At 38.7% G+C, this 26,547-nt stretch overlaps 1 protein-coding gene across 2 annotated transcripts in view; it reads right to left on the reverse strand.

The window, feature by feature from the left end:
• Positions 1–26,547, reverse strand: part of TAFA4 (TAFA chemokine like family member 4) — a 71,053-nt gene that overhangs the window by 12,566 nt on the left and 31,940 nt on the right. For both annotated transcript variants that reach the window (XM_052678934.1, XM_052678935.1), the window contains one exon: positions 1,505–1,660. In XM_052678934.1, the coding sequence (XP_052534894.1) occupies positions 1,505–1,660 (156 nt within the window). The remainder of the gene's footprint in view (positions 1–1,504; positions 1,661–26,547) is intronic.

A 26,547-nucleotide genomic window follows, 5' to 3' on the forward strand; every position in this document is an offset into this window, starting at 1 on the left:
GAAGGCTGTGTACAGAGTGGGGAAAAGCACATTTGATCCTGAGGCTGAGTAAAAATAGTTATAATTTCTGTGCTACAGCAACAGAAAAAAACACTGCAGGCTCAGATTCTTGCAGGGAAAAGAAACCAAAAAGTGAAGCATGTTAAAGCATTACCCTAAGAAATGAGGAGGAATCAAAGACTTCCACTTTAGGAACCAAAACCTCACATTCATAATATTCTGTCTTATTTAATTTCAACTATCCTTGAAGGTAACAAACAGCCACTAAATTCTTTCAGCAACTACTTGTACTGACAGACTGAATTAAGTTTCTATCATATCATACATTTATGTCTTTCTATCATGAAATGTAGTGTCACCTTTGCAATCCTTAGGCAAGTTTAGAACACTGACTGACTTTTATTATCTGTCATATTGAAAAGTATTTCTGCTTGTTGTATCACCTGAAAACAGAGGGTATTTCTCCTTTGAAGAGAAAACTACTTAACAAATTGTACAGTTAAAGCTTATTATGCTCCCAGATTACAAGGCATGTAAAGTCTGAACAGCCTTTTAAAAAAAAATTTAAAATGTTTTCTTTAATAAGAAGTGGAAAGCAAAAAAGAAAAAAAAAGACATACTGCATGTATTTAGTTTTATTTCTAGAACTAAATAGCTCTGAAAGTTTAGAAAAAATGTTTTTGAGTCTTTTGTTTTATATTTAACTCATAAGGTTGTAGTTTCTTACAGAAAAACAAAAATGCTCTGCTCTGGTCTACCAACTCCAACTCATTTGGAGTTACAATGTACACAATCCAGTAGAGGTGGGACACCATTATAGCACTAATGTCCAGCATTAAGAGACCATTCCGCACATAAAATGGTGAGTCATCCATCTGGAAAACAGCTTTCACAGTCTGATGTCCCAGCATTGTCTGCATGCTCACTCTTAGGGCTGCATTTATTATCCAGTGACTTTCCAGCCAAGTTACTAGGTCTAAAGGTAACTGGAATCACAGAATCACCAAGGTTGGAAAAGACCTTTAAGATCATCCAGTCCAACCATCCTCCTATAACCAACAGTACTCACTAAGCCATGTCCTTCAACACAAAATCCAAATGTATCTTGAACACCTCCAGGCTAGGTGACTCCACCACCTCCCTGGGCAGCCCATTCCAGTGCCTGACCACTCTTTCAGAAAAGTAGTATAAGGGTTAATATCATTAATTGAAGTCTTTTATTTCTGCTGTTTTCAGACCAGTCTTAAAGTAGAATTCTTGTGTGGGAAAAAAAAAAGAAAAAAGAAAAAAATTAAGAAGTTTTATTGGCACAGACATGAAATGGATGAGAACATATATTAAGAGGATTAATTACACCCGGATTTATGCACAGACTCATTATAATCAATGCACAGCGATGTTTTCAAAATTAACAAAAGGAAGGATTATGCTTTTGAGGCAGTGGGGAGTCAAACCATCAAGGAGAACAAACTTAGGAGCTGTGGGTGAGCAGGAGGCTGCTTACCTTCCACACACGAGGGCTGAGCCCGCGTTGTCCCAGCCACCTGCCCCGGGAAGCAGGAGCACTTGACTGTTTGCGATCGTTCCTCAATCCGGTTCTTATTGCAGCAACGATGCACTGCCACAACCTCACATGTCCCTTGCTTGACTTGGTGCTGGCCTAATAATTGCAAGGATAAGTGATGGAGAGCAAAATAAAACATCAGTGTATAAAGAAAAAGTCACTACTCTTCAAATAGATGGCAACCACATTTCCCCAGGACGCTGGGCTCCTTGTACTGGACTGTTTTCCTCCAGTCGCCTCCTAAACCCTTGCTCAGAAACCCCACTTCACAATACTCTTCTCTTTGCACAACTCATTTCCACATCCTCACTTTCTGAACTGCCTTCAAGTGCTTCATCTTGTCTTACACAGAGTCTGTCTTTCACAGATTTGTCTGTCTTACACAGAGTAGAGCCCTGAATGGCTCTTATCTCTGTTTGTAAAGCACCTTGTAAATTAACACTACTATGGAAAAGGGTGCTGGGTTTTGTTTGATTTTAATTTTACTACATTAGACAGATGATGCCAAAAATATTCAACACCTAACTAGGAGAAGGGACTAAAGTACAGATATTGATGTAAAGGTATGCAGTATCAGAGCTACTGAGATGTAGCAAAACAAGTGAAATATTACAATGGCAAGCTTGTAGAACTACCCTGCTTGCACATCAAGTATCTGTAACTAACTATACAGAGGGCATCTTGCTCTGATTCAACATGGACACGTTTACATGGTTACATCCTTATAGACAAGATGTTACCAAATGATTAAGTGGGAAACCTTCAACAAAGTTAGCAATGCAATTTAGGCCTCCAAACTGGTTTCCCATGACAGAAAACAAAAAGAGGACTTGGCAATGTTACTTTGCCGTGTGTGTTTTTGTTCCACAAGTACTTCAAACACAGCTGGAGGGCTGCCTGACTTTTCTTGCCAAATATGTATTCACAACCACCTCAATGGGCAGAAAACTATGTATACGAAATCCTGGAAAGGAAATTTAGTCTTTATTTTTGCATTCTACATGTAAAAAGAAATTCTACGCACAGAGGTGTTTGGATGCCTTTTTTTTTTCCTCAGGAAAAACCGACGCTGAACATCTAAGCAAAATGTGCCAGAGCAGAAAAAAGCATAATGCATTTTACAGAAAGTAGGAAAAATGTTGAAGACAGCATAAAAGTATCTTACATATCTACTGTATTAAGTTTACCGGCAGACTATGAATTTCCATGCAGGTACATAATGCCTGTATCATAGTAAACATGAAAAAAAGGTGAAAACAGCTATGAGCTCGTAGGTCAGCAGCTTCTCTGTACGTCAATAAAAAAAAATAAAAGCACAAACAGACAAATTAAATTGGCTGTGCCACTTCATTCCAGAGTATTTTTCTACAAAACACCTCTGAGTGACAGCGTTTGGAGATAATGAGTAGATGGACAGAGATTGTGACAGAAAAGATTTTGTAAATTGAGGTTGTTAGTCTGAGAGCATTTCTCTATTTATTTATTTATTGGATCAAAGTCGTGAGCTAAAACACTTTGGAGTAAACAGGGTAAGTTTCCATTGGCTTAGAGTAGTGGTCCTGAACTCTCTGGAATCAGTGGCAAAATTCCTCCTGACTTCAGGAGAGCAAGGTTACTGGGCCATGACCTGAGAAGGACACTTCATAACGGAGTGAGGAAAGGAAAAAAATGGAACTGCTCAAGCCACATACTTGAGTTTGCTATGTATCTCACCTGAAAGACCAAGTGGTCAAGTCTTGTTTTAATTAAAGTCATTATTCAACTCACATTAGATGCCAAGATAAGAGAAGAAGCCATTTTGTCAGAGAGTACATCGTAAGGATGGACTAGAGCCAGCTCCAGGGATCAATATGTAGCTGAAAGAATATCTCTTTTCAAACCCAAACCCTGCTTCCTTGAGGTGAATAGCCCTGAGAAGTCAATACCAAAATAAATCAAACAGGATTTGACCCCCAGGAAAAAAAAAAAAAAAAAAAAAAAGCTCCAAGGGCTTACTTTCAATTATCTTATTTGAATTTTGAAGCACTGGAATTGCTCCTGTAAAGTGCCAGGAGTCAACAGGAGCTCAGATACTTGTGTAAGGCAAAATTACGTTACATCCCAGGTGAGTCCTGTGGCTCAATAGCTGTTTTGCTATATGATCATTCATGCACAAGCAAGAGAAGGTGTCTCCTCTTTGCTGGCAGAGGTAGGATTTTAAGGTTTGAGAGTGCTGCTGCCGTGCAAAGGAAGACAGAGCTCCTATCCTTTGCCCCTGGCATGCAGATCCTATGGAGTAAAACAGCAAAAGGTACTAAAAAGCCAAAGACATCTGCATGCATCATTTGCATTAATTGGATTGCCCTTGTAATAGTCTTTTCCCTCCTACATACTCACATCTGTATTTCCTCCTGCTTGTTCACGCAGATCTTAACAACCCTTCATTCTGTTGAACACCCGTATGCATTTCCTCTTAATGTTCAGGCACATTTGCGAACAGGTGCTGAACAATTGCTAAGCACTAACAAGCTAGCTCTGTGCACCATTTTTCTCAACATTCAGCAATCTAGAGGACAAGCACTCAGTGTGCAGAGTGGCTTTCAGAGTTCACAAAACTCAACGAGTACCTAAAAAAACTAACCATCAACTCAAACAGGCTATTTGCTGCCTAAATCTCTTGAAATCTTATCTACATCCAAGCGCCCAAATGCAGAGAAAAGAAAGAATACAAGAATACTTTTCTGTACACTTTAACCTTCATTTTGCCACTAGATAAACCTTCAGCTCAGGTTTAGAGTGCATTTAAGTTATGGCTAAGAGTAGAAGAATCAAAATGCTCAAGAACAATCTCAAAATATTTTATAATGAATGGATTCTCAGGAAGACAGCATACTGGAGAAGTGGGGTCTGAAGAATTTTTTAAAGTGTGAACATCACAGTAAATGAATTCTATGCCAGGAAAGCCATTCCAGGGAGAACTGCAATGAGAGATAGGTAGAAAACCAGAACTGGGAGAGCAAAGCCCCTTTGGGCTCACTTATAAAAAGCCTATAAATTCACAGCTCTTCACCTGTAAACCTATTCAGATCTGCAACCCAAGGGCTGTCAATATTTGCAGTTGAAATTCAGTTACATCTTCACATTTAAATAAGAGAACTCTCCAAGGAGAGATGCATTTTATCAGCAACAGTACTAGAGAAAGGTTCCTGCTGTTGAACACCTTCTGCATACTGAAAGAGATGTCTGCCAGTCAAGCACTGTGGAGGATAGAGGACAAATCCTAAGGACTGTAGGACACCAGGCTGCTTCTGATCAAGAGTTTGGCACAGGTGATGTTCTCCATATCCCTCATCTCTCAGCTTCCTCAGAATTACTAATGCTAACTAACAACACCCTCTACATCTCTCCATGTAGGACTCAGACAAAATGGGAGAGTGCTTGTTAATGGAAGTTGCTTCTGTTTAATACAATTGTTCAACTATTAAATTTGACAAGACTTTGCTTTCACTTTCTTCTATTTAAATCAAGGGGCAGGTATGCAATTAATGCTTCTAAAACTCTGCAATCTTCAAATGAAACAAAGAAAAACACAATTATTGTCAATATCAAACATCACAGTGATGTACTTCAAAACTACAAGGAAAAAGAAAGAAAGAGATGGACCTTCAGAATGCTACTAGCTAATCCTGTCCATGTCCATGTCATCTCTGACTAATTCTAATCCCTCCCAAGAAATTCTTCCAATGCTACATGCACACAGACTGCACGCCTTTATCAGAAAGGCTTAATCCTGGATAACCTCCTCTTCTAATTTCTTAGCTCAGAAACATATGGAAACAGCACATATAAAGAAGGTTTTTAATTTCTCTTTCATAAGTTGTTCCATTTGATGAGGAATGCAACTAGCACTGTGAAGAACAATGTATCTAGGATAATACAACCCTATCTCAGCACATTCTTCGCTGAGCCTCGAAACCAGCAAGCCTGGTCTGCACACAAAAACCTCGCATCATTTATTTAAAAGGTAAGGGGACGTCTGCCAATAAAGAGATGAATGGCTATGGAAGCTAATGCTGCACCAACAGTATTAGAAACAAGTAAGTTAAAAAGTCAGCAATGCAGCATGAAAAAGAAAAGCACTCCAAGAATCCCAGTACCAGTTCATCTGTTCCGTCTTCATTTCATGTTAGCTTTTGCTTACGTAAATGCTCACCAAGAGGTGAATATTCCTCCAGAAAAACAAACAAACAAATAACTAAATAGTATTTGCTGTTTTTTACATTTTGTTACCCAAGATACATATGAGAACCTCACCAGATCACTGTTGCACTGTTTGTGTGTCTGTGTCTTCGTGAGATGAGGGAAGGGGAAATGGAGAGGGGGCATTTCCAAAAACAACAGGGGTTTCTAGAAGAAAAAGCTGAAAGTCACTTGGAATGTAAAACTAAGACATCCTCTTCTAAGATGAAATGAAACCAGAAGGCTTCTCTGCTAATATTCCACCCACCACTGGATTTTTTCACAATCATTTCACATTCACATCAAGGTCCTGACCTAGATGCTCTCTTTCAAGGATGCACAATACTTACATGAATACTTTCTCATAAACTGTCTCTGCATACACAGCTTGGTTCACTTTTGCTTGTAAAGCTGTATCTTTTCACTTGTTGGCAGTAAAAAGACTGTTCAGAGGCAGTCCAGATCTGCCACAAAAAGACATTTCAACTGCTTTCCAGATAAACAGACAAGAGATATCTTCCCATAATCACCTGCCCATGATAACAGAGCAGATGTAGTACAAAACCAAAAAGAGAGAAAAGGTATTCAGCTTGCTATCTATCCATTACTTTCATGGTCCTTCCTCACATTCATAGCAGTATTCTGATGACTGAAGCTAACAACTGTAACAAAGCAAGTAAGAAGAGATGCAGTGATCTCCCACATTAAGAAGCTGACACAAATGCTCACACAGTATTCATGTTTCCAACCAAAGAGTTCCCATAACATTGCATCCCGTGTTCCAATCAAAACATTTCTGCATCTGCTGTTGCAGCAGCCAGCAACATGGGATGTCCAAAATCCCAAACAATATTGTAACAAGTGAACCAGCACTGAACATCTTTAACTTTTCTGGGGCAAGATGTGATGATGAATCTCAAACATGCAACCAATTTGAGAGGAACTGTAGGAAGAGCAGATGTAGGTATGTATTCCAAAAGAAAATGAGTGGCTTCAAGCCCTGATAATGAAACCCCGAACAGTAAATGAAATCAAAAGCATAACTCTTCATATGTACAGGTAGAGGAACATGCTGACACAGCTGGAGTAAATCATGTAACACAGTGAATTCTTTGGCAAGCATCAGAGGTCACATCCATATGGAGATTAAGGTCCTCTGGAATAACTACTGTAAGTGACTTTAGATCAGACACAAACACTGAGACTTCTCCATGGAACAAAACATGAAATCTGAGCAGTCAATAAATCAAAATAGCTGAGACCAAAGCTGAGACCAAAGTAAGTGCTGCAAGTGAAGGAGGGAAGAGGGAAAAGTTGCTGCAAATGAAAAGAAAGGTGGATGAAGAATGACCTGGAAGCAAAAACTATGCTGAAGCTAATCAATAAGGATTGCCTTTCAGCCAGCCAGTAATATTCATCCCAGTTCAAGCACACATACTGCTTGTACAAACTCAACCTGAGAGCATAAACTTCACAAATTATCTCGAAGTGGTGCTTATACTTCCTGCAGGAAACTTTCCAATGTACCTATTTTAGGTGAGCCATGACAAAATATGTAAGGGAACGACTTGGTTTTCCACCACATCTTGTAGCAAATGAACAATGCTGTGTGCTGTAACATCAGCATATTTCCTGCATGTCTCATTATCATGCACACGTGCTATTTCTTTTTCTTATTTCTTTCTTCCTTCACAGATTTATCATTGGAGAATGGGAAAAAGAACAGAAGTACTTTTAATATTATCATAAACAAGAAAGAAATGAATGAAAGAAAGAAAAACTTTGTCTCACGTATGCAACAAAACAAATTTGGGGGATTAGGCCTTGTGCCCTTCTGAGCATTCCTCCACCACCTGAAATATCAAATGACTGCTTTTGGGCTTAGCTGTATAAAACAAATGTTTGTAATCTACTTAATACCAGAGGTATTTCTGACTCAGTTCAAGGTCATTCATCAGACAAGAATGATATTTGTTTAGAGAACACAAAAGAGTAATTCTCAGCTAAGACACGAGCCTCTGCAGATTAAGAAAATAGCAGTTGCCAGAAAACAGAGCAGATGTTGGAGAAAAAAGCATTTTTTTCATTTCAAGCAAAAATTAAATTTTTATAGTCATGCCCAAGTATAACAAGTAAAATGGAGGAGAATAAGTAAGGGAACTGTACTCTTGCATTTCAGCGCAACATAGTTCAAATACACAATCAAAAAAGAGCTCCACCTTTTTATCTTTCTTAAATGCAAAGCTGAGTCTCCCTTCTTTAACTACCTTTTCTGTGACTGCAAAGGAATAGGACTGTGCCTGAATTTGACAGTCAAAGGTAAACAAACAAGTAATTACTCGTTAGTTAACCTTCATTTACTAATCTGCTCAAGAAAGATCCAAAAATAACTGGTCATTAAACACTGCGGTTTATGAAAGTTTTTCTGGTGCCATTTCCTGTTTGACAGCCTTAATTTAGAAGACTGAATTTGGCAGTGAAACCCTTCCATTAATTGCTCTGTGTTTATTATAACCATGTAGCAATATTTGCTGCTACTAGAAGAATCGCCTCTTTCAAAAACAAGGGCCAGTGGATATCGCAGAGAATTTGAGTGATACATTTCATTGCTGAAGTGGAATGAAATTTTCATGTGATAGGCAAACCAGTAAATGGAATTTCGAGGCACACTGAAAGCAATCAGATCAGTTAATGCACTGGGCACCGGGCCATCAGCTCCTCAGCTGGTCTTTAATCCCTGGAAAAGCCTCTATGCCTTGATCACTACTGATTAATTATTTTCAGAGTTTGCTTCATTTTATATCAGGTTTTATATAGCTGTAATGGTTATCTTGGGTTTATTCTGATGGAGTGGACAAGAAAAGCATTGCAGCAGTCCAACTATAAGATCCAGCTGCCAGTTAAGCAATAACAGGTCATAAAACTAAATTGCACAAATGCATTTTTAATTCTGAGTGACGTGAGGGCTTATAAATGGCTTCAGCAAGTGCAGACTATCCAACCTGGCTGAACAGCTATTTGAACTTCAGTTGTTTTAACTATTATATTCATAAGGGCAACACTTAAGTGAGCTTTCCAGAATGCAGACAGACCTTTTCAGCCCGTACTACAGAATGGTTTTTTTTCCTTATATGGAAAAAAAATGACACTGCAGAGTACCTGCCATTCAATGGCACATTGTAACAGCAAAAACAACAACACATAATCCAAAAAACCCAACACATAAAATACAGATACGCTCGAATAAAGAAAAAGAAACTGATCACAATCTTCCTTCACACTGTAACTCATGATCCTGAATTATTCAGTATTACTATCCTGAATTAACGGTAAAATAATAATCTAAAAGAAGGGCAGGATTCAGATGTTGTAAAGGTCCATCAGTTTCTTATGTCATGCTGCTGATTTTTTTTCCAAGTTCTACCATGACGATACTTTCCAGGTTCCACAGATCTCTGGAGTCTTTCAATTTACACATTTTTTACATTTGGATCGGTTGCTTGAAGGAAGTAGGACAGAACATGAGAGGGCCTCAGATTCCCAAAGGCTTTTAGATCCTGTTGCCAAAATAAGAAATCAGTATCTATCTGAAATCAATGAAAATGAGATATTTAAATAGCAGGAGGACACCTGGATATCTTTCTAGATCTTGGCCAGAAAACAAACAGGTCACCTGGAAAAAGGAACAGCTTTAATTTGCCATAGAGAAGATGCCCAGTGTTAGCAGGAACATTTGTCACAACAGGGCAGGTTGCAGAAACAATGTAGTGAAATTGTCTTTTCAAAGTATCCCAGGTAGCTTGTCAGATTTGACAAACTTTTATTCTAACCGGAAAACAACAGACTGCCTCACCTGGTGAATTTTCCCTCGACCCTAATGAGACTATCAGCAAATGCAGAGATGAATTAGAATAGTCATTAAGGAGGCAGAGCATAAAAAATGAGCCATGGGAAAGGTCAGAGAAATGAGGGCGAATGAAGAAGAGCACGTGCCCTGTCACAACCACTGCAGATGTGAAGGAAATAACCAGGGGAGAGAAGCAGATGTTCCTGTGAAAGCTGTGCAAATTTGACGTCTGCTTTCAAGGATAATGGAGCAGGCATAGGTGGCAGGAGAGGGCACGCCATTAACTTACACAGTGCTAGAGAGTCTCCCCCAAGAGCCATTGACTTTAACAGAAATGTTGCACCATCTCCCCAGCCTGAATCGGATTAAAGGTGACCTGGTTCAGTTGTCATTAGTTCCACTATTCTTCCACAAAGGTGGTCCTCTGACCGTTTTAATCAGGTTTTTCCTCTTGTAGTGTGCACGTTACAAAGGGGAAACTTCTCAAATGTTTATCCTGATCACAATCTCAAGGAAATAAAAATAAAATCAACAATTACACGGCTTATTTCACTTGCCTTTTGAATCTATGTTGATTTTAACTCATTAGAAAAAAAGTGACTCCTTATGCAACTGACTTCTTAATCTTAAAACATGCATTGCCTCACTTGCAAAATACATTAGCAGAATCACAGCCATCTCCACAAATACATGAGCATGGACAACACACCTTCTGGTATTTCTCTTAATTCAGCGTCCCACCAGAGACAAAGTGGGAAGGACCAACAGGCATTGCTTGTGATAGCTGTTCTACAGAGCAGTGGCAGCTCCATGAAGGCAGGTATTTCTGCAGGACCAAGGTTCTGGGAACCTACACAGAGGTCAGTTGAATCACTCGTGAATCACAACAGCAGGAGTCACTGACAACTGCACTGGCACCACTGTCAATAATGAGCTGTGAAGCCCTCCACAGTCAACACAACTCACTTGCACAATGGCTGGATGGGTCGTGGAAAAAGACCTCCCCTTCACTAACACCTGTTCATCTGTTATTTTCAAAGTTCCACAGGACAGTGAGTGTGGTTGCAGCGTGCCACTCACACTGTTTGTCCACTAGCCTTTGAACATGAACAACTCTACTACCTCTTCCTGCCGATGTTCCTCCAGTGCCCATTGCAAAGGACTCGTGTCTGGCAGCATCATTGCTGCCCAGCAGGTAGTTCTCAGCAGCAGTGAAATTGGCCAAAATCCATTACTTTTACCCAATCAGCTGAATACAAGAAAACAGCAGAAATTCTGTCCCCCATCCAGATAAGAAGGAAGGAGACGGTCAGAAAGAAAACCACAGCCACAGCAATTTTTCTTAGGTAGACATGTACTTAGTAATAACGCCGCAATCTTCAACTAATTTCACACTAACCAGCTATCTGAAGGCACTACCAATCACTACCCAGCAGATCTGGATTAAAAACAATGACTTGGAGGTGAAAGGCTGTGTATCTCATTACTAATCCATTGAGGCTTCCTGTTCTCTTGTGATTGCATCTTGTAATTATTTACAAGTGCTTTCTTTGAGCACAAGAATTTACAAGTCCTTCTTTGCAGCAACTATACACCTTTGGAGTATGTAAAACTGGCCATTTGAGATCAAGCAATATAATTAACTTATTTGTTTCTGCACTACCACTTCTGAGAAGAGAAGCCTCAATTGTCAGCAAACTGACAGGCCTGGCTAGACAAGTTTAAATTCTACCTTGACAAGCAGAACATTTAAGGAAAATAATTCAGACATGGACTGCCAGGCTGTAACTTCTTTAATGAAACAGTCTGGCTTTTTTTTTTTTTTTCTTCTATACGAATACTTCCATTTCTCTGTTAATAAAAAAACTCAGTTTTGCCTGAAAAAAGACTACAAAATTTTATTCTTAGGCAGAAAGTATGGCATCATTCAGCATAAAAATGCTGAGAAATAAATGGATTTTCAAGTCTTCTTGTCACTTTATATATGATCTATTGCCTGCAAGTTTCTTGTTTGAATACTTCTAACAGTCATTCAGTTTATACTCATGCATTACCTAAGAAATAAGAGGAAATTTAAACTGAGCTCTCCAACTTGCTTCGGAGAATGTAAATGTAGCAGCACAGAAGTTAAGGTAAAAATTTCCTTTCTGGACAAAGGTTGAGAAAGAATCAAAAGAGGAGAAAGATTTAAGAGATTCTAGAATGACTACAAAATAGTCATGGATTTAAAACAATAAAATACAGTGAAAGATACATTTTGCTGGCTGTGATACATTTTGCTGGCTGTGATAAGGAAGGGTGCACCTAGGATGAGTATTTTTCTTCCTTGTGAAATTGGTGGCAGATCATCAGATGGCCTGAGGTTATCGTAAATATGTACACTTTGGAAGTGGCCCTTAGCTGCAAAGGTATCTGTCCTCCATAGCATAACCTGAAAATAGTTCACTTCCAAACAGGAAAGCAGATTTTCCATTATCAATGGTGTTCCAAGTAACCTGTGCTCTGAAAAGCTAGAAAAAAATAACAGTGCATTTTGGATCATAACAACTGAAACAGAGCAAACTTGATCAATGAGCTGAATGTAACCCAGAATTTAATCTGATAGTATATAGAGTATGCCTAACTTCAAATCACAGAGTGTTGGCTTACAAGGTTCATCACCACAGCTTTAGACCTTCAGATTTGGCCTTTAAAACGTCTGAAATTTTACTTAAAACATCCTACTTTAAGTGAAGAAAACTCATTAAAAAAAGAAAAAAACTTCAGGTAAGCATTAGAACATAACTACATATATTTCTAGAGCTCACAGTTCATAGACATGGGGAGGCTAAGTGACATTTCAGCTTCACCTTTTCCCCAGGATCTGTTTTTCACCTTCTGAGGACAAGACCTGAACAACAGAAACCTCACAAAGACGTAAGCAAAGGCAATTCCTCCAAGTAGTAAGAGCACAGCTCTGAGGAAGATAACATCCACAAAGATGGACTCAGAGTTACATGTTCTGCACTGGCCTGGGATGGGATGCTCAAAGCAAAGTGTGAAAGTTCTCACACTGATTTCTCTGTTGCCTCTATGTAGAGCCCAGCTGGGCCATTGCAGTGTTGTGGTGATCTCAGTTAGAGGATGACTCCCATTAAAAATCTTGGAAGAGATTTAAAGTATGGCTTCCAAACTGATCAAAACAGTTAGGCACCTGAAGGACTGTAATTTAGTGTAAACTTAATTCTCTTTCTGAGATCAAGAACCTCACAGATCAACAGTAAAAAATCTCAGACCCACAACTTTTTCTCATTAGCTACAAAGCATAACCTTTCCTCCCACCCTTGCAATCTATTCAGAGAGTGAGCTGGGGGGTACTTTTGTTTCCAAGGTGCCCTGGCTTCACATTTGTTCTTTAACAAGTTTATTGTAATAATTTTACAATAAAATGTACAACGGTGTGTCAAGGAAGAACGTGGGTACCTCCCTGCTGAGAACCATTCCATTTTTTCAGTTTATACTAATTAAATTTTGCTAACTATTGGACACGAAATAGAACACATTATTTGGCAACAAATTTGACAGTTACTTTCAACGGGCTAGAAAATACAGCATCATTTATCTCCTGCAGGAAGTGCTTTGTACACTACAATTAAAAGGTACAGCCTCTTGAAAATCGTAACTCAATTTTCATTTCTTTTTTAATTTAAGGATAGACACATTTTATCCAAAACTTTGGTAATACGTATATATGAAAAACACTGACGTTGGGTAAGAGAGATTCTTATTTCTTTCAATGCTCCTATCAGCTTAAACGTGAGGGGTTTTTTTTAAATGAACTTTTTTTTTTTTTTTTTTTTTTTTTTTTAATGTCTATCAAATTACAAAATAAATCCCAGCAGAGGAGAGGAAAATTCTTAATCAAGACCATCTAAAGATGAAAATACTATGGTGAAAAAAGACATATTTGTGCACAAGGCACACAGGGCATTTATGCAAGCCTACTGTTAGAAGTGGAAAACATCTTCACAAAACCATGGAACACTGAAAGTCTTGAATTAAAAATGTTCAAGAAGAGCCTGTAGCAAGGATTGAACAGCTTCCAGTTACAGGCAGATAGAAAATGTACTCTAGATTCCCTCAACAAGCGATCACTCCTTGGGTGTAAAAGCAAATACAACATGGTTTACATCTTACCTTCACTGGTACTGAACCAAGACAGGCAATTAGGCAAAATGACACTGGACACTGTGAGACCATTTGTTTTTTGTTTACTATACAGTATGATATAATAGAGACTCTGCAGAAATGAAATCCCTTCCTGGAGGTCTTGGCTTTGCTCATAACTCATTACCCTAGAGACAAGAGAGATCACTGATGTTATTTTAATCTCCTAAGCTGCCTTTGCTCAGCCATATAGTAAGTCTTACAAAACTGTCGAGTAAAAAGAAAAAATCTCTCCCCTGGCAAGACGACCTTGAACTTGAAAGTTTGATTCCACAGCAAGTCAGTCTACTGCAAAATGATTAGTCATAATAGTACAGCACAATAATGCCTTCTATGTTCAAATTTTAAGTTTTGATGAACAGTCAGTGCACATGCAGCAATCCTTGTCACCAATAATTACTGTTTCACAGCAGCTACTCAAAAATTCTCACCAATTAATTAATTCCATTTTGAGAATTTTGGAAACAAACAAGAAATACCGATGTCTTCAAACCACTGTCAGTAGCTGACACATATCTTTGTTCTATCTGAAGGAGCTGCTGTCAAATGGATCGCTTAAAAATGTATCTGAAGTGGTTCTATAGAATACTTCAAGGGTGTACTGCAGAAACTTCTGCAAGTGCTAATTCTTGGGGTACTGTTAAGATCTGTACAAATGAAAAACACTCCTCCAATAGCCAAAAGTGACAATTTGAGGTAAGTGCTATTTCTAGATGGCCAACGTTTCAAGGGCTAAAAGAATGTTGAGAATTGCAATTGCATCTAAGAATAAAAACAAAAAAAAAGCAATTCTTGACTCTTTCAGCAATACACGCTAAATATTTAATAAGGGATCCTGGAGCTCAGAAAGGTTTAAGACAGTGTGTTAGAATATTGAACTAATAAGCTCCTTCAGTAAGTCTCTAAACACGTATAGTTAAACACTACCTAGTTTATTTTAATTATTTAACACAGAGACTGAAGGAGGTTAATGTGACCCAGTGGACTTGTTTATGTTGAAAACTATTGCCTCTCCTTACTCAAAAATCTGCATGCTGAGCTGCATCATAGCACAGAGCTACAAGAGAGCAAAACAGGATAGAGGTTTACAGCTGCTTGCTAACGTCCAAATGACAGCATTTATACCAGGGCAGTGACTGCATGAAGGCACAGGTAATAGGCAAGTCAGGCCCATCGACTTTGTTGACAGCACTAGAAAAACTAACATGTGTACATTAGTTGCACACTCCAGAATAGCCTGGATGGTGGAAGATTTTCTTGCTAAAATTTAGTTTTATATATCTACAAATCCCCACTTAACATGCAGCTTAAAAATCGTAACTGCTGACCAGCTGACTCTCTGCAGACCATAGATGGTGTATCACTTTCATCTTCAGCATTCTCTTCCAGTTAAGTTAATGGAGAAAGCAGCCTTCACTAAGCCACCGAAAACAATGAAGAAAATAAAAAGAAAAAAATACTTGCATTCAAAAAGCCCAAAAGATAAGCATTTAAGAAAAGTGAAACAGAAGGAAAAAAAAGCCTCACTAGAGAGAAAATAAAAAAAGTCCAGTTCTAAGCACTACCAGCTAAGGATCAGTGTATTCACTGTAAAAAGTAAAAAGATTAATAGCTAGCCTTAGTGAAAAATACTATATAAGTATAATATAAGTAAGTGATATAAAGTAATATAAACAACTGATAGAGGATTTGAGTTTCATTTTTAACTCTGTAACAAGTTTAATAAAAGAAATCTTGTTCAAGAACATTCATTTCCATTTGTCCTCAGGAATACAAACATAAGATGTTGTTTATGTCCCTTCTCATTTATGAAATGCAAAACCATAAGCATCATCCTCAGCATGATGTGTCAAGGAAAAATGTGGTTATTTCAGAGTTGGGAGTCATCTTTTTTTTTTTTTTTTTTTTCTTCAATCCAACATTTATGTAGCAAATGTTATAGATAAAGGAAAAAGCTACGGAAAGAAGTCATGGGATTCTTAGAAAAGGAACAGTTTGCAGCCACCTGCACTGAGGGAGTTTAGATGCATTCAGAGGGAACAAATAATGGACATTTTGCACATAGAAACACCCTGCTGTGCTAGTGCAATCCTATTAGCAAATCAATGCTGAATTGCAGCTCTCTGTCACTCTAGCCTCCGAGATCAAATGGCTTAAACTGCCCAAACGCCGGGTAAGCACTGTTATTGCAGCACTGGGATCTGCACCCTTTGCCTTCAGGCTCTCCCACCACCACTGTCATCACCTTCCCTATGGATCTCAACAACCAGGACAGCGACTCTGCTTTGTTTCCAATACAACTCTCACCCCTTGCGTGAAAGGTGCAGCAATTTTAAACCCTTTCTCAGATTAAGGTGCCTAAATTCCAAAGCTGTTGAATTCCAAGCATTTAAATAAGCTGTTTTTGGTATCTTGGACAAAGATTGCTGCTCTCCCTGAAAACAAGATTTTCAAACAACACTGAGGTAAACTGATTCCAAAGCCTCCAGACAAGATCAACACTACCTTTAATTACCTAAAATCTTAGTAACAGAAGAATCAGTGGAGCAGAAACAAAGAGAGATGTTTATCCATACAAGAAGAATGCTTACAAATAATTATCGATTCACATGTTTTATCTGAGAATAAACCTAGAGGTACCAGAGCCTTTTTCCTCCCAGACCTGGATAAAAATAGCACACTTAAGTTTTAATTTTGTTGGCTTATTTTTCCTTTTCTGCAGGATTTTCATTACTGCTTTCCTTTAAAGCTCTCCCAAGACTCAGTTATGCGCCTGGAGAGCTTTTAAAGGAAAAGAGCTTACTTGCCTGGCATCTCTTTCCAGCCTATCTCTGCTCTAATTACAAGGTGAAGATTAAAAAGACAAATTAGTTTTATCATTGCATCCTTGGCCTTTTGGAAGGGAAAAACAAAGCAAAACAAAACAAAAAATCAGTGGAGCTTCCAACCTCAGATAAATTGTTGAAGTCAGCAGCTTGTATTGAGTGGGGGAAAGGGGAAGAAAAGATGAAATTCAATTTACAAAAAAAAAAAAAAAGGAAAAAAAAATCACTACAAAGCTTACATGCCTTGTGGCAGTCTTGCTGGAGTACAAAGTTGTACAGCATGCAGGTGACATAATTAGGTCACTGGGGGCAAGGCTTCTTAGAACCATCACATAAATAAATCTATAAAACTTCTCAAATTAGACTTTTTCCAGGTTTCAAAGATAGATATTTCCTTTTTGCTGCCATGGCTGAAAACAGTGACTCTGCAAGAAACTTGGTGTAAGTCCTTCCTGGCAGCACACAGCATTGCAGTTACACGTTCTGGCGAGCTAAATAGTTGCTTTTCATCACTGTTCCACTCTCTGCTTGAAATAATTTAGGGGACACTCCTAAATACATTTTAGAAGTTTGGTGCTGAACACAAAACAAGATTAAAGAGGTGCAATAGACAAGTTGCCACTGGTGTTTCCCTGTCACACCAGGATGAGGAGTGACATTTCTCATATAATAAAAGTGGATAATAACACTGAAGATCATTGTTTGCTTGGAACTGGCCCAGCAGGTTCAAAAATTTATCAGAGATTCAGTGACATCTGGAGGGACTGTAAAATTACCTACAGCTTGCCCCTTTGAGGAACTTTTAGTCCTTCTGGGATAAGAGATGTTCAAAATGCAAGATGTACACATAGTTCTCATTTTGGAAAGCACAGCTGTACAGAATTAAAATGCCTCACTAAACACAGTCAGACTCAGACACCTCTTGTTCTCTGCGATGGTCACAATTCCATTTGCTCTGAAGCTTTTCATAATTAATTCAGAACATGCTGGACTACTGGATTGACAAGTATTGTAATGCACAAGAGCAAACTGAAATGGAACAGACTAAGGAGAAAGAAGAAACAACTTGCTCAGGACAAAAAACAAAGTATTGTTCTTGCTGCTGATAGCTAAATTTTATACTTGGGAACAAGACACCAACCAACATCAGGATCTATTTCCTTTCACATAATAATTGCAGCTACATAAATAATTTCATGACTGTATTATAGTATTTTCCAATGAGTGTATGGTAAATAATTCTAGTGTTTATCTATGCTGTTACCTTAAAACTCCCAAATCCCCTTTTAACTGCCCAATTTCAAAAGGATTTCGTGGGTCTTCCAGCTAGAGTTGCTCTTCTCTCTGTGGATCTTCCATCATCTGTCACTTGGGGCATATACAGCATCATGCCCGAAGGGCCAGTCAGTCAGGAGTTAGATTAATAATGCTAATCAGTTACCTTCTCTTTGTGACACAACTAATCCTAACTAAGAAATCTCCTTATTTTTAAGAAAAAATAAAACAACAAACACTTCCTTCAGTGAGATTTTTCCTTTGGGCTTTTAAGCTGACCAGATACATCCAACTGCTCTTCCAGATCCATACATTGAATGGATCCAATTTCTATGCCATACCATAATACCTTCAGCCACCACATATTTCCTGTACTGATAAATTTAGGATTGTGTCACTATGTTTGCAAGGAAATTGCCAAAATCTTGTTTCAGTCTCAAATGAAGGCCAAACAAGGTCAAGCCTGTTTCTGCTTCAAGTTTGAGTTTTTCCCCAGGTAACTTTCCTGACTTCACTGTCTTCATATGCTTGCCTAGCACCATCATTAAGACCTGTAGCTGGAATTAAGCCTTTCCTACAAAACCAAAAGGAATTACTGTGTAATTACCATTAAATCTCTAGTCAGTGGGTGTCACTGTTAGAGCATTTATAGGCCCTGCTGCTCTGTTCTGACCTTTTTCACACTTGCAACATCAATATCTTTACCCACTTAATACCATATTCAGCTCCCCCGCTGAATAAAAGTATTTTCTCTTAAACTTTGATGTGAACAAGCGTGATGTGCTCAGGAACCCTTCCTGTTGTCATGTCAGCATGCTATTTACTAAGTAATCGTGACTAAAAATATCTGCATAAAATCTCAAGATCTAGTTGCAAATGACCAGAAGTCAAAGAATAAGAAAGCTCTTGTTCTGCTGATTGAGGCTCCACCTAGATACCCAAAAATGTCACCATCGTTAAAATTTTAGTTTTCTGGGACTTTCTCACACTGCAGAGAGAATCTTCTCTATTCAAATCTCTTTTCCCTTACTGTACAGGCTGTGCCCACAGACAGCTAGAAAATACTACACTAAGGTGAACTGCCCACACTTCCATCCCAATGACTGTTAGCGAGTTGGGTCTCATTTAAATGCTGGCACAAACATAAAACATTGCAAGTACAAGCATAAAATCACAACATTTTCTTCAGAAACGTGTTATGTTATAAAGGCACGGTGCTACACAAAGCGTTGTCACAAATTTTAAGTGACATAATTTAAATGTTGAATAGCCTCAAAAATTAAGAGACTGCTTCAAGTAACATAAAAAAAAAATGTGGGATTGCTCAAGGTCAAATGTAATTACAAAGCTTGCTAAGATGAAGACAGTTTTTAAAGTAGTGGGAAATTAAATTATTTGTCCAAGCTATCTGGCAGTAAATACCTGCCTGTTTTAATTGCTGTTGATTCAGCCTAATAAATACAGGAAGGGAAATGCTCACTCTCTACATCAGCTCCCTTTCCAGGTAAAGCTCTGCCTGATGTCCAGTGGGTTAGTGTCACTGCTGCTGCCTGCACCACACCACGCACACCAGCACATCACTGGCTCACTGGACAACTCAGTCCTACTGGGGCTGCTACAGAAGAATGCATTCTTAGGCACTGGGAAGAGACTGAAAACCAAGCTCTGCTGGGCACAGAAAGGAAAACAACAGAAGATTAAGTAAGAAGAAAGTCACATGAAATCTGGAGGAATGTTCCTATTTGGACGGTCCCACTACTCAGTAAAAGAAAAAATAAAATAAAATAAAATAAAATAAAATAAAATAAAATAAAATAAAATAAAATAAAATAAAATAAAATAAAAAATGAATGTATGGATGCGTTCTGCTGCTGCCACCCTGTGGGAAGGTTGAGTAAAAAGCACTTCAGTAGATCGGTGGTTAACGAGGGCTGAGCCTGAGTCACCGTCAGGCTGATATTTATGCTGCACCTTTGCTCTCAGTGCTTTCCAAGACAGACTTTTTCAGAGAAAGCAAACTAAAACTGAAGGAGAACCATTGCAACTGCCTGCACCTTCTATGCAAGCGAGCCACCCTGCTGCTTTGACTCATTCCCAGTGCCTATAAAATCACTCCATGGATTTGATCCACTTCAATCCCACAGCTCTTTATCTCTTACTTTGGGGTGTTGATTTTTGGTGGTCCTCTGTGGAGCCAGGAGTTGAACTCGATGATCCTTGTGGCTCCTTTTCAACTAAGGATATTCTAAGATTCCCTAAGATGCTGGAGCTGACACAGAGATGGTTGGATGGAGCTTTGCAAAATGCAGGATCTCAAATTATAACATTTCAACATTCAGCTCTTCAAATTGTAGTTAAAAATGAAGTTCAGCACCTATCCCGTTACACTCATCTGAAGAAGCCTAGCCGCTGCAAATCTGCAGCAATAGGGGTCTAAATGCCTTTCTAAAGTTGGCCTTAAAAGGCCAAATCTGCCTTATTTCAGTACTTGGGAGCTGGGAATACAGATGTTCAAGGTAAAACAAAGAACTCTGATACTCTGCTATCCACTTAGCACCCCTCATAGATAACAGAGGGCCTCTGAACTGATAAATGATAGCATAACATTTTTATTATCAATATCATTAATTGTGGATGACAAAGCAGAGGCAATGACAACAATTTAAAGTCAACTCAAGTTGTGAGGATACAGTCTACAGGGCAATTATTGAAGAAGATAAATTTCTGATGTTTAAGGACTCTCCAGCAAAACACCAACATGACAAGAGACAGCAAAACACCAACAAGAGACAAGAATTCCTCCAACAAATCAAGCATAATGGGAGGGAAGTGGGGGGAAGTAGACTGTCTTGTGATGAGGAGAGATGAAAAAGGTAAGCCCAGCTTACCTTTAAAAAGGTAAGCTCAGCAGTCCAGCTGCATAAGCAGCACTCTGCTTTATGAGATGCTGCTCAGATTGACTCTCATTCCTCTACGTCTATTTTTTTCATGTCTCCATAATATTCCCAATAGAATGACTACAAGCAAAATTAACACTGAATGCACAGCATCAAACTGCAGTATGCAGAGCTCTGCCAAACAGCAGTAGTGGCATGGCAGTTAAAGAATCGGATGAAGCTTTCCTTTTGCTGCGTGGGAGGCAGCAGGTAAACTGTAATAAACTCCATCCACCAGTAATGACATTCAAATACACCATCAGAAGAATGAAGGAATCAAAATATCAAAGTTCACATTTCATCTGAGCAAGACACCAATCCTAGGATCCTCTCAGAGCTTAATTTCAGAAGCATTAATTTAAGACAGTTAAGTTTCACCAGCAAGTTGATGTCCTTGATTTTCCACTATACCAAAACACAAAAAGCCCATTTAGTGTTTTTTCTTTTTTTTTAATGAATTTAAATACTAAAGCTCCAGTAATATGCACACCCATACAAACATTACACAGAAAAATACTTGTGTAGGTAGCATGTAACATGAAGAATGATCTCTGCTTTTGCACACTGCTGTTAGGTTACTGCTCAACCATTTTAAACTCTAACACTTGTTTGGATACAGGACAGCAGAATTAACAGAAGATGTCAATACATTATTTGATCTTTGATTCTAGTCAAGAGGATATGTAATCATTAGCACAGACCTATTTATCTTCCTCTTATTTCATCATCCTGTAATTTAAATGATTTCTGGATTTCATTTGGCTTATCAAGTTCTCGACAACATCATGAGATCCTGTCTCCACAGAAAATGATTTCTGCCTTTCTTCTTCCTTGAAGACTGTCATGTCCTCCTCACTCCATCAATCAGCCTGACATTATCTTCCTTCCACAGAGTGGCAAGCTTAAGTTATCAGATTTATGCAAAAAATAACAAGTAGTTCTCATTGCCCCAGAGATCACTTTGCAATTGGAAGTTGTTCTTTAAACAGAGTTACTCCTATTGAAGCACAGGATTTATTCTTGTGCATTTCATCCTCTCTTCTATTTATATTCATCTATTCATTGCTTAATTCTTTATTTACAGCATGTTACGACATCAATGACTGTTTTTTAAAAAAATACTACTTACTGAGTTTTAATCAGATACCGAAAAATAGATAGAGGGAAAAAATAGAATGACAAGCATTAAAGAAATCCATTAGAACAAAAAGGAATCAAGATCTGGAACGCACACTCACTGTGTGTAAGCTAGTAAAGCTCATCTATCAATACACAGGTTCTAAATACACCACATCACCCAGATAACTCCAAGGACCATCATCTTCCTTTCCAGAATGTTATACATTCTCTCTCAGGACTCGTGTGACCCTGCTGGTGTGCAGGGATGTTGTGATCTCCTCACCTCAGAGGGAAGGACTCCACTTCTCTTCCCCATACCCACGTGCAAGTAGCAAATCAGTCCTCAGTGAACATGCTAATAAGAGCAGTAACAATTAGCAATATCTCATCACAACCATCTGCTGAGACTGCCACAAAAATGCCATCTTTCCACTGCCTGTCTCCTGACTGAATTCATCATTTCACAACATGCAGTTTTTCCTTGGTCAAGAAATGACCTTGCTATTACTATTTATTACTTAATGGATCTCGGTCTGAAAGCCCACGTCATAGTCTATAATAAAATACAGCAAGCAGAACTTCACCCACTTTAAGAGTAGAGCATTTAGCATTCAACACAAAACGTTAATAATATTTCAAAAGTGCCATTTCTTCTCATGAACTTTTGACCAGCTTAGCTAATGGATTCAGGACTAAGAAGTACTGAAAATAATTTTGGGAAGGAGCTTGCCAGACACTTGTCAGCTTTCAAATGTTTTTCACTGTAGCTGGCCAAAACAGTGCAATGATGTTATTTAAGTGCCATACTCTGTTGTCTGCATAAATAAAACTCTGTAAGTACTAGCCCAGCTGCCAAGTCCCAGGCAAGTCGATCTGAATGTAACCCCAGCACCATTTTGCAACTAAGACAAATTTGTTCCTAAGACCTGGTGTGGTGGTTTCAGCCCCCCATCTGTTAAATGAAAGTGATCACACTTTGCATGCAAAGCGCCTCGTGTTCCTCTGACAAACACCTTGCATCACTTTGACTGCAGCCTGGCTGACACTGGCTGAGGAACTCCAGCACACTGCAGTTTATTTGCACTGAAGCACTTGGGACAGAGGCCTTTGTTTTTTCTGTCGGAAGGTAATACAAAAGAAAAATTGGAATGAATTTGAAAAGAAAAAAAAAAAACAGAACATCACTGTATTCAGGCTACAGCATATTCAAGCTTTGATTCTGATCCAGAGTTCACTTAACCCAAATCCCTCGATACTGAGGAAGGGCTGAGAAGTCAGGAAAATGCTTTCTGCACTTACTGTTGGGTTAGATTTGTTCCCTGAAAGAGGACATGTTCTCACAGCAAGCCCTCTTTTCTCTCCAACTTGGCAGAAACCACCGTGCTATACAGCCTGGATGTTTCTAGACTTTAGCGTAACACAATTATTTGTCAGTTGTAGACTAATTATTCCAGTTCCATGCCTGGGGACTGTGGCATCCCTTGCAGAAAATGGCATTTTGCTGAGGACAGCGATTTCACTTCATTTCTAAAAAAAAAATGGGGAGGCAAAGTTGTGGATCAGCACAATTTCAATTCTTTAACTAAAGCAGGATACACCCAGACAATATTTGAGGACCTTTTTCTACATCCCAACCATTTTAGATGAGAAATTTTATGATTTCTGTTTGGGCTATTTGTTTGCAGTTGGAAGAATACCAGCATCTGCTGAAAGGACTGAATAGACAGAAATCATTAGCATAAACACAGCTTGGTCCAGACACTCATACTGCTGGTGCGATTTATGCCAACAGACATAATTTGCACTTTGTTCAAATTATATCCTGACTTGATTTTCATACTTCCAGTAAATTTTATTTTCTACAGATTATCTAGGAATACCTAAGAATAGAAGCAAACATCACAGTCAATATAGAAATCTTCCTATTTGGCCTTTCTTTGAAGAGAACACCTCCCCAGAATAGTAAGTCATGAGAGGACAGTCACCATTCCTGAGGGTGACCAGTTATTTACTGTCCCTCATTAAATAATAATAATAAAAATGTGCCTGTGCACTTATTGCTTATTCATGAAATGAGATAATATGCTTCCTTAAATTACAGTGTCTCAATACACATTTTATTATACCAGGAGCAGACTGTGCAAAGGACATCACTGGGACAAGAGCAAAGAATGTGTCAGAAAGCCTTGATACTTTCAAATTCTTTTGTGCAGGGAATGTTATTAAAGAGCTTTCTATGCCTGTTTTCCCTGGACATACATATTTTCATTATCTTTTTCAAGCAATATTCTCTTTCATTGTACTGTGCATTTTGGACCAGGAAGAACACTGGATCCAACCTGGTACTTTACAATGGGCATAGTTACAAATGAGGGGTTTGCATGCTCTTCTTCTTTTCCCTTTGCAATGTTAGCTGCAGAACACCACTTGTGCTGGAGCCAAGCATGCTACCACCACCCTAGGCCCAATGTACTCTCACCTTCGTGATCCATCCAGTGATGATTCAGAGGCATTGTGAAGGAGAAAGCTCAGCATGATCTTTATTCACTTCTATTTCTTGCTATACAGAAGGAAATCTCTCAAAGAAAAAGGGAAATAGAGAAAAAAGGATACAGAGAGCAGAAGAGACACTAAGCTGTTTCACCCAGCCAGAAAATAAAATGCATGGGAAAGACAGCCTCGATACACTTCAATTCCATTCATTTGTGCTAATCAAGAATCAACAGACAACAGGAAACTCAGTCAGCTGCAGGCAACACCTTGCAAATACCTGCTAACACAACCATGATCTGTTACATACCAGTCATGATGCTCCACCCCAGAAGTGTAACACCGAGCCACTGTGCAACAATTTGTTCACTGTACAAAAATAAATTACTTAATTTTAAAAAGACAGTGAAAGAAAGCTGTTCTAAAATATTCACTGCATCTTTCGATGCTACTTTAAGGAGACTGAGGTGCAAAAACTAATGAGACAACTGTAATCAAGAAGATGTAAGCAGTAAATAAAAGCTGAGAGTAAGCCTCCCACATGCTTATCTGGTCACCATCTCTTAGAACATTCAGATAAGTAAAAAAGACAGTGACCATCATTGGACCATAAGTCACATGAATGATGCCCATTTTAGAAACAAGAGTGGGAATAAAGAAAGGGGAAAAAAAATAAAGGCAGGTCAAACAGTAAGGAATAGAAATGTTGATCCTTGAATTTTCTGCTCATAACTTCTGTTATTGGCAAGGTATCATTAATGATTGCCTCCCTGGTAGGCAATGAATGTCAGGTGAAGTATCAGTTCGTGTGCTGACATACAGCATGTTCAGTGTGATGAGGAGGGATCACCCTGCTGAACCCTGTAAGACATCTTTAATCTCCTGATTTAGAATCTGTTGTCCTCCACTAGTTGTCATTCTCCTGAAAGAACGCTGTCAAACAATGAAAAAGAGACAACTGCAGCAAAGGGATAAGAGGCAGCAATTTAATTATTCGTTTTTTAAGAAAATCCATTGTCAGTTTCTTCCACAATTAAACATTATTTTGTTTCCAAGACGGTTGGGAAGCATCTCAAATCCTCAGCCACGCCACTGACTTCCAAATGTAAACCAAGCAGCAGCCATTTTGCAGGGGAAATAAATACACCTGGCATGAGAACAGAGCTGAAATCTTTACATAATCTTAGTGGACAAGGCACTGGTGAGGTCAAACATGACAACCAATTTCCTGCTTTTAAGTACTTGACTATTTAAAGCCTGTGCAGTCACTCATTTGAAATGGAACTCTCCAGTAGCACAAGGCCTTACAATTACATTAGAATTGGACTTGAAGTCTGGGACAGGCTCTGTGCTGCTATTACAACTAATGTGATTGCAAGGCTGTGACAACGCAACCCGTGCAGTAAGCGCAGGCATGTCGATCGATAGCTGAACGGACCCTAAAGCAATTTCCATCCCTCAAAATGGCAGTGATCTGCAAAACACTGAATGATGAATTCAGTAAGAATTTTATTAACGCTCAAGCGTTAATAAAATCATAACTATGAAGTCTAACTTTTCTTTTGGGACCAAACACCATACGACGTATCTGGAGCAGGCTGGAAACTAAATCACAGAAGAAACACAAACTCCCCATTCAGTTTGGTCAGGACTTCCATCTTAAACAAGTCTTTCAATCAATTCAGAGAAAGGAATTCAATGCAAGTCCTTTACATTTCAATCTATTGCCTTCATCACTCAAACATCAACCTTCCCAAGGACTCAGCATGTTGACCTCCATGTAAACCCAGAGCACAGCTTCTCTGTAGAACATGCTCCACTTCCCATTGCATCACCTAAACACTGAGCACAAGATGCCTTCCATCCTACTTGCAGATTTCTACTCCTTTCTCCCAGCACTGGTACAAGCATATGCACTTGAAGTACAGTACTTTTTTGTAATATAAGTTCTAAGTTTGGGGGAGGTGGATGAAAAAAAAAAAAGGAAGAAAGAAAGATAAAGAGCAAACAAAGCTTGCTTGGTTAGAATTGTGGACAATGGAATGTAAAGGTTACCATTTCTACATG

Source organism: Tympanuchus pallidicinctus, unplaced genomic scaffold (genome assembly GCF_026119805.1).
Source record: "Tympanuchus pallidicinctus isolate F22 unplaced genomic scaffold, pur_lepc_1.0 scaffold17, whole genome shotgun sequence".
Taxonomy (NCBI): Eukaryota; Metazoa; Chordata; class Aves; order Galliformes; family Phasianidae; genus Tympanuchus; species Tympanuchus pallidicinctus.